At 18.7% G+C, this 10556-nt stretch overlaps 2 protein-coding genes across 2 annotated transcripts; both read right to left on the reverse strand.

Moving 5' to 3' along the window:
* Window positions 1-5337: 5337 nt before the first annotated feature.
* On the reverse strand, window positions 5338-6246 carry PmUG01_07011100 (fam-m protein; the record flags this gene model as incomplete). Its single annotated transcript, XM_029003848.1, has 2 exons — window positions 5338-6027; window positions 6160-6246. 2 exons carry the CDS (start codon window positions 6244-6246, stop codon window positions 5338-5340), a joined length of 777 nt encoding a protein of 258 aa, XP_028860596.1.
* Window positions 6247-8896: 2650 nt separating this feature from the next.
* Window positions 8897-9927, reverse strand: PmUG01_07011200 (fam-l protein; the record flags this gene model as incomplete). The annotated part of the gene is made up of 2 exons (XM_029003849.1): window positions 8897-9712; window positions 9841-9927. The coding sequence occupies 2 exons, from the start codon at window positions 9925-9927 to the stop codon at window positions 8897-8899; spliced, it is 903 nt and encodes a 300-aa protein (XP_028860597.1).
* Window positions 9928-10556: the final 629 nt, after the last annotated feature.

The following is a 10556-nucleotide window of genomic DNA, read 5'->3' on the forward strand; positions in this document are numbered from 1 at the left end:
AAGGAAAAGAACTCTTTATATGCATGAAAACGTAATGATAATTTACACAAAATCTGTATTACGAATTATATTAAAAAAAAAAAATATGCTACGTACTTAATGATAACGTCTTAATCTGTTATGAGTTAATAGATATCGTACATTAATATCGTTCATTTATTGTATATTTTCAAAATTTTACCTATAGCTATATTTGCGTTCTTTTTAATTATTTATTTTTTGGAAAAATTAAAAAATTACATTTAAGAATTCTATTTCTTAATGAACAATTTCATTTTCTCCATAATATATAACGAATAATAAACTAAACACATTTACATATATATATATATATATATTTATATATATATAATTATAAAAAAAAAATATTCTTTTTTCATTTTTAGGAGAATAAGAAAAAGATACCATAAATCAATATGCTATATATTTTACTACAGTTGTGGGAGATATTCTCAATTAGAACGTATTTTAGAATAAATAATATATCTAAATAATTGAATTAATTATTATGTTACCTATATATTTCTAAAATGTAAAGTAATTATTATTAATGATTGATGAAATATTAATAAAAAGAACAACCTTATAGTATATCATGGGAATGATATATCTAATCCGATTTATGGCGTTATTTTTCAATTTTCATGCTATTCTATTGTGTATAAATAATTGTATTATATTATCATTTTTTATGTTCATTAAAACATGTTATTAATTAACTTTTAGCGCATGGCGTAAATTTTAAGTATATATTCACCTTCAAGTTAAATAAATTTGTTTTTTTTAAATATATATCTTTTTTTTATTTTGTTACACATATTTCAACATTTATAAAATGTACAGTAACCATATTTTTTATATTATTATACTTTTTACTAGCAAAAACATTTTTTTTAAATTATCTTTTAATATTATTCCAAAAATATTAAATATACTTTTTTAAAATTACAATTCTTATAATATATTCATAAATAAAAAAATCATTTTATTAGAGCATTTTACTAATATAGCAAATATTAATTCTGTCATGGAATTATAATAATAAAAAATTATACTTGCAAATTTTTATGCTGTTTACTTTATTTTAATATCTTTAGAATTGATACAGAACAAAGATACAAATAACTATTTTCTCTAAAAGTAATACATTATATATATTCTAATTTTTTAATATCAGAATTATTCAATTAGAAAAAAAGAAAATAATAAAAATATGCAAATAATATTTCTTTTAATATAACAAGTTGTGTTCCAATCATGCCATGGATCAGAATTTATTCTACTGAAGTTTTTTTAATAGAAAAAGAATGGGTAAAAAACATAAAATATGAAAACAATTAATAGAAAAAGTAAAAAAAGAATAAAAATAATAAACTAACAGGAATGTGTAAAATACATAAAAATAAATACAAAAAGTAATAGAAGTATTAGAAGAACAAAAAATAGGTTTGAAAAATCTTATAAATTAAAATAAAAAACAGTTGAAAAAAATGTAAAACAATATAATATGGAAAACATATTCTGTTTTTAATGTTAAAAAGATTTTTTAAAAAACTCATTATTTTCCATTATGTAATAGTTATGTATCTTTAAAATTAATATGAGTTTGAGTTTCATATTTTAGTTATTTATTTTTATATATTTTTCTAATTTAATTTTTGTCTTCATTTCTACATCAGCATATTTATTATCATATTATAATTATACAGAATAACATGTTCATAAAAAAAAAAAATTATAATCATAATAATATTAATTAAGGATAGTTTATTTATTAATAAAATCCATATGGCTTATATTAATGATATATCTACATGATAAGAAGGAATGAATGGGAGAATCTATTGTAACACTTGAAGTTTTATCTATACATTTATATATATAGATTTATTCATATTAAGTTTTACAATAATTTTATATATTATTATTATTTATATTTTAAAATTAAATATTTATGAAAAAAAAATAATAAATAAAACAATTTAATGTTAATAAAATAATTATAAGTGGACATAAGTACATAAATAAATATTTAAATACATTTAAGTAGATATAGGTGTTTCTCTATAGATATGTTATAACGTTTTTATAAAATTAATTCTTAATAAAAATCATAATTTTTTATTTTTTTTTTTTATATAAAACTTTTTGTTTCATTATTTTTTTTTTTTGAACAGTAATTTAAATAATTTTTATAAACTGTACTGTTCCGTTTTATTTTTATGCATATTATTTTACATTGTATACTTTTGTAATTTAATATATTTAGCTGAAAATTAAATAATATAAAATAACACAATTTATTATTAAAGATGAAGACAATATTCTTTTTTGTGTCTGTTTCGACAGTCATATTTAAATTATCTTCTACCAGTTCAAATGATGATTACTGCAGCTGGGTAAGATAAAATATTTCAAATAAATATATTTGAATTTTAGTTAATTCCATTTAAAAATTAAATTAATTTAAAAAATACACTTTTTTTAATATTTTATTTAAATATTTTCGGGAAAAACAAAGTCTTCACTTTGTAAATCTTATAAATTCACTATATTTATACCAGAAGTATATTTAAAACAAAAGATAACGGAATATGGATTATCAGAAAAAAATAAAAATTTTATTTGGGAAATATGTCTTAGTAGATGGAAAAAGAAATGATATAAGATTTTAAAAAGTAAAAGAATTCATGACCTGAAAAAAAAGCAAGAATTTAATATATTTTTGAACAAATTTGAGGATAAAGGATGTGTTACAATCCCAATATGTAATAAGAATATCAATCAGAACTTTATGATGTATTCACTAGTTGGAGCAAAGATTAATGTATATAATGGTTTAAAAAAACATGAATCATATTATATATTCCGATTATAAATGGAGAAAAAGGTGGTGCGTTATGGAAATGGCGCTTAATAATAACATTTTTACATTAATATTTAAAAAATGGCTCATAAGAGAAGAAAGGATGTACTAAAAAGTGAAGCAGTAAAAAAAACTGGTAGGTAATTTACAAAAATTTTATTTATTTAAATATATTAATTGTAAAGAAAAAACGAATAATGGATAAACTCCTTTTTCCTAATTTATAAAAGTATTCATTTGTTAAGTAAATTGAAAATAAAAACAATGGAATTTACAGAATAATGAGAAAAAGACTATAAATTGGAATGCAAATATAAATATTATAAACCACGATATATCTAAGAATAAATATTAAAACACTTATAAAATTTTTTTCCATTTAGGTACTAAAATTAGAAAATTCCATTGGTTCACTATTTAGATTTTATGCTTACATTTATACGCTTAAGTTTCAGATTTTATATTATAATGAAGTAGAGAATAGTGCAACGAAATGAAACGTTGAAAAACATGTTAATCAGTCATACTTTTCATTAAATGTTAGTCATAAATGTTCGATATATCAAAAAGAGTTTGTATAATTTTAAAAATATTATTAAATAATTGAATTTATAATAACACATTAATAAAATCTGCATAATTAGAATTAATTACCATAGTTGTTTAGAAAAAACTAAAATAAGCGTATAATTCTCACTATAATAATAGGTTTATATAATTTTCCTATCTAAAAATTCATCAGAAAAAAAAAATTAACTAAATTATGTAAAAAAATAAAAGGTGCAAGATTTATTATCTATAAAATTGATATTTCTTTATTTTGAATTAAACAATTATGTTACCTTATATATATCAAAAATTCAGTACATAAAATATAAATATTACTGAAATATGTAAGTAATAGCAAAAAAATAATCAAGAAATAACATATAATTTTTGAAATATTTAATCCAAAATAAATTAATAATATTTATATTAATATAAAAACATACTTTAGTTATTAAGTTTATACATATTTATTATATAACCATCATTTCAAATAATTCGATATATATCTTGCTTTGTAATTATTCATATGTTGAAGTAATAAATAAGATAATATATAAACAAAATATAAGTGATAATATATTTTATGAGTATTAACCCTTAATACATTTAAAATAAACATAAAATATCACATATATGGCTAGTCTATAATTATAAAAATTATTATAAAAAATGTAGTTGTTCCGTTGTTAATTTGAAAATTTTAATTATATGTATCAATTCGACTTACTCTAATTAATAATAAAAATAAGATATATTGTTATTTTAAAACATGAATGCAATAATCATACAACAATATTGTAGCAAAGTAACAAAATGATTATATTAGCTTAGAAAATATGAATAGAATTAAGCAGAACTACTTTGACATATATTTTCAGTAAAAGCATATATATATATATATATCTTATATGCTTCAGTTCTGCCAGTTAATACGAAAACTTTATATTCTCCTAATAAACTTTAAAATGACAAACCTTACAATCTAAATAAATATAAATATTACCTATTAATATGTGATTAAAACTAATTCATAAACTTAATTTTTTAATAATATAAAAAAATAAAAGCAATATAAAATATATGTATGTATCTTCAATATAATATACATTAAATTAATTTATAATGAATAGAATCAACTATATAATTATGAACAATAATAATATAGTAATTGGTTTTTATTCGTGAAATAATTATGAAGTTTCATAATACACAAATTATTAAACAATTATAAATTTTTCATATTCGAAAAATATATTATTTCATTATATATTTATACTTCATAATTACTGATTAAAATAAAAATCAAAATATTTTGGGAATATTTTTTCAATAAATATATTTTTTTATATATTTCTAATAAAAGATATTATATAAAATAAATATTAATGGCGTTTTTAAGTAAAAATATATATAACCGTGCAACACAATGATCCCATATAATTTTATTAAATATTAAACTAAAGGCGTTTATTAATTTAAAAAAAATAATATAATTTCTTTTAATTGCCTTAGCAAAAAATAATTTTAGAATATATGATGTTACATAATAGGAGACAATAATTTTTAGTTATAATGTAATTTAACTGAGTTTTATGATATTTTATGAATAATTCTGCTATTTGCTCCCCTTAAAGCAACGACATATATTGTCTATTGAAATTTATTTATTACACAAATATATTTATTATAAGTATTTTTAGTTAAGCTTCAATTATGTGTTAAAATACAAATTAAAAAAATTTTTAACTTCCAAATTCCTAAAAAGACGAGGAACATATATTGTTGTGTGCCAAACAGACTAATTCTCTTCATGCGAATTTACAATATTTTAGAAATTATAAGTATTCGTATTAAGAATATCACTAAATATATTACAGACATTACTCATAATAAAGAATTAATTACAAAAATATATAACTCTATTAATATGCACTTTGTTCAGACATCAATTTAATTTTATTATATTTTTCATTATTTGCTAAGACTCTACAAATTCCTATTACAAGCACAATAATCAATATTAGCATAAGTGCACCATATAATGTTAAATAAATAGAGGTCTTTAGCGTTGTGTCCCACGTTTTTACATATTCATACAAAGTTTTCAATATATTATCCGTTTCAAGTTTTTCCAACGTCTTTTTCAAATACTTTAATCTTGGTAATACATCAATTGCTGCTGCAAACAAGGAAAAAATAACAAACATAGCAACTCCAATACCATACTTCCTAAATCTTATTTTTCTTAAAGATATATCGCAAACCCTCCTGTTCCTTTCAAGAAAATTATCGTAATCTTTTTTTTTAATCCATTTTTTTTCAAAATGAAAATGTTTTCCATCAAACATTCCATTGTTATAATCTATTACTTCCATATAGTATTGTGCCTTATTTAATGAACTTTTATCAGATTTTTTGTTTTTTCCTTTGTTCCCTTTTTCATTAATAGTTATATCATACTTTTCATGCTCATTATTATTGGATTTATTCTGTTTTAACCCTAAAATATGCGAATCCTTATCCTGTTTATATCTTGCTAATAATCGAAAGGTTATTGTATCTAAATTTCTTCCATGATTGTATTTCGCATCCGCGAATTTATTAAATGTTCGCTAAAAAAAAAATTAATAAATTAAATTCATTTTATTTAAAGGATAAATAATTAATTCAACGAAATTTTAGAAATTAAAGTAGAATATGCAATAATCGTATAAAGAATATATCCTTATATAGTATTATCAAACCAAATCATTGTTAAAATGACATATACATGTTACAAGGACTAAGACAGAAGATTTAATAAATAAGATAGTCTTAATTATTTGCACCATTATACATATCTTTAATATTCTAATAAATTAAGGAAAGAATTAATAATAGTATAATATGCTTCAAAAGATCAATAAAGCTATAATTATTTTATAACAATTTTTTGCTGTTTTCTCTGTAAAAAAATAATAAAAATCATATAAATAAAACATCTATTACAACATCCCTATCGAAAATAATTTTAAATATATATCATAAAATTTTAATCCTATTTTTTATAAAAAATTAACTCTCATTAAGATAAAATAATTTCATTTATACTTAAATATTTTAAAACTATAATTTTATTATAAAATATAAACAATTATGTAATTCTTTTTATTAATTTTTTCCAAAATAAAATAAAAAAAATATATAATTATTGAATTTATGTAGAATATATAACGTATAGAATACAGTTAATATACTGTTCTATAAATGAAAACTATAGGTACATTTCGTACAGATACTATATAACTAATAATTCCATTAGTATAAATAATTTATTTCAGAAGCACCTCTTATTATTTTTAAAAAATATTTATTATTTTAACAGAATAATAATGGTAATAATATACTAATAGAATAATATTTTGTGTTACATTAATCATTACAGAACCTTTACGTAATCCCTGAGCACATACTATCTTATATAGTATTATATATATATTCTACTATCTGATATAAGCAGTAACATTTATTTTAAATACCAAAAAAACTGACTTTTTAATATTCTACCATAATTTTTGAATATTAAAATTGTAAATTATGTTTAAAATATACCATTATAATTAATGAAAAATCTTTATATTCATCTACTTAATTTTTTACATATTTTTTTTAATTAATTTTTTCTCATATAGAAGAAACATTCACATACGAAAAAAAAAAAATAAATAAACATTGTCAAAATATAAGTATTTGTTTTTTCTGTGAATATACTAATTTGATAAATGGACTAAAATATTTTAATATTTATTATTAAAAATTATATATATGCAATTTTTATTAAAATTTTTATTATTTATATTTTTATTTTCCATATATATCAGTCTAATTTTGTATAGTTCCTATGTATACTTTTTCAAAGAAAAATTGTGCAATGATTATTTCTTTGACTATACTGCACTTTTAAAATATTATATAAAGGTGATAATTCAAAAGTATATTAATATTTTATTGTTATTTTCATGTGAATACATAGAAAATTATATATAAAAAATAAAGTTTAATCATGAAAATTACTTGAGGAATTGTTGCATGGAGTTTCTCATTCATTATGATTATTTAGATAAAACGTTTTCAAAAAAATATATTTGTCATTTTGATATAATTTATTAATACCTATCAAACGAATAATAAAAATATTACCAATTTATAAATCATTTATCAAATAATAATTCTTTTTTAATTTTTATTTTGTTTATAGAACTTTTATTATTAATTTGATAAAATTACTAATGGTTAATATACAATTTATGTAAACATATATATATTTATGAAATAGTGTTAAGTTTTAACTTAATATATTTACAAAAAGAGTAAACAATAAAACTTATATATAATACTTATCTATGTATTATTATTTTAAAGGGAAAATAACTGAATTGTTTTTCATTACCCTTAATGAAAATAGTTATAGATATATAATACATTCTTAGAAGTCTACAATTATGAAAAAAAACAATATTATATAGATAACGATTTCAATATACAATTTATTAATATCAAATTACATATAATTAAGTAATTTTATCCTTTAGCGACGTAAAAAATAATAAAATTTATATAGCTTATTTATTTATAGATTATCAATATAAATTAAATTTAATTACTTTTATAAAAACTGAATTAACTCCAGAAGTAAGCACAATAATAAAAAGATGAATAGCGTTAACTGTTCATTTACATAAGAATAAAAATAAATTCAATTTTATTAAACAATATCTAATAACCCATACACAATAAAGTTATTTTTATATACATTTATTTTTTTCCTTTTTAAACTAAGAAAAAATAGCTAAAAATTGATAAAACCACCTATAAAATATGTATTATTTATAACACATATCTCATAAAACTTAATTTATAGAGTAATTAATATTTCTTTTTGAGCAAATATATATATATATACAATTATCTGCAACAAAATACATACACTTCCTATAATTAAATACAAAACAAGTCATATTAATTTTTAATTTTAAATAAGTAAAACACAGTTTTTGAATTATATGGACATATAATAATTTTGAACTGGAACAAGTGAAAAATTGAAAAATATTATTTCATACAGTTCAAATGTAAAGTAACTTATGGCTTAAATTAAACAATATATATTGTACTATTATAAATTCATTTAAACACTCATACATATATTTTTTATGAAAATATATATAAATATACAAATATGTATTTACGCCATAATATTTAATAAACATAAATAATAATTTAAATAAATAATGAAAAACAATCGCACATTCAAATTTAAACAAATTTAGAAATATATATTTTTACTGTTGTATATCAAAAAAGCCTTGTTCATGTGGATACAATTGACAAAAATTAATCAATTATGGGTAGGTTTAATAGCTATATAACTAAAGACATTACAGTTATTACTTCACATTAAATACGTCCTTATAGAAAGAATCATATTTCTTTTTATTCATTTTACCCTTTTCTAAACTTAATTTTTTCATACTTTTTAACTTTTTTATGGTAGTAAAAAATACCTAATATACATGTGACACCTATTATAAAGATGGGTATGAAGTATATAAGAAAACCAAAGAAACCGGTTATATAAGAATATTTATCTATATTAGTACTGCCTCCATTCCGTGCTACTTTAGAAGCTGATTTAAAGAACGAACCAAAAGGGGACTTTTTCAACCATTGATGTAAAGGATTTAAGAATTTTTGTAAAGGTGTCACACCATCTGTGGTTGTTGATACCACTGTTGTAGCTGTTGTAGCAATAATATTCAATACTTTAAACAACCCCCCTATAAGTCCACAATTCGCGTATAAATCCAGTATAAGTAATATACATAACAACAAAACAAATAATATAGGTAATGTTATTCGAAATCCGTACTTTTTACGTATTATTTTTTGGTAAGTGTTATTACGAATCGTCCTATTGTTTTTAAGAAAATCCAAATAATCTTGTTCTTTGAATATTTTTTTTTCCATACGGGAATATTTTTTTGTTTCAAATATACAAGATTTATTTTTCTTTCCTTTTTTACTGAATTCCATATTATTTGATGAACTTCTATTTGGTTTTCTTTTTAATTTTGCAAATATTTGTTCATTGTTATATATATCTTTTTTTTCGTCCATTCCATTATTTGAATTGACTTCATTTAAACTCACAATAAATGTATCGTTATTGTGTTTACATTTTGAAAGTAATCGATAATTCCTTATATTTAATTTATTACTATGCTTACAATTCTCATCCGGTGATTTATAAGGCTCACTCTAAAAAAATAAAATAAATATTTATAATTTAAAAGCACCTACAACATTATAATAAAAAAAAAGTAATAATAAAAATAAATAACAAAGAAAAGGAATAATGCAAAAATACTTAAATAATATAATCATACAACATCATCGTCAAAATGGTATATCCATGTTAAAAGGAAAAAAAAAGAAATATTAATAAATATGAGCAACTTAAATTTTTGTTCCATTATATAAATTTTATATATTATAATATATTAAAATAAAAAACAATTACATTAGTATAATATACATTTAATAGTGGACACTACAACTATGTTGTTAATTTATAATTATTCTATTATTCTATCTTCATAAAAAATAATTAAATATATGTATGATACATTCTATAAAACAGAAAGAGAAAAATAAATATTATAATATATTTTATAATTTTTATTTTTATTTTATTCCTTAAAAATTAATTTAATTACAATAATATAATTTGTTTTAATTTATATATATTTAAAATATATACTTTAGTTACCTAGAACAGATAGTAAATAAATGTTATTAGTAATACTTTTCCAAAAAAAAAATATATATTTTTTTTTTATATTTGTAGATATTGAAATTGTATACAGTATAGAATATAGAGAATATAGATATAATTTATTGTTCTATTTATTATTTGAATAATTACTGATTTTAATATTTTCTTAATTATTATTTTAATTTCATAAATATAATACATACAAAAAATTGGATATTTCTGATATAAAACCACAGTTTTCTAACGATATAATAATAGTAAAAATAAATTAAAAAAGGAATAATTTGCTAAATAGTTTTGTTCTATATTAAGTATGGAACATAATTT

This window comes from Plasmodium malariae (genome assembly GCF_900090045.1).
Source record: "Plasmodium malariae genome assembly, chromosome: 7".
In the NCBI taxonomy this organism is placed as follows: domain Eukaryota; phylum Apicomplexa; class Aconoidasida; order Haemosporida; family Plasmodiidae; genus Plasmodium; species Plasmodium malariae.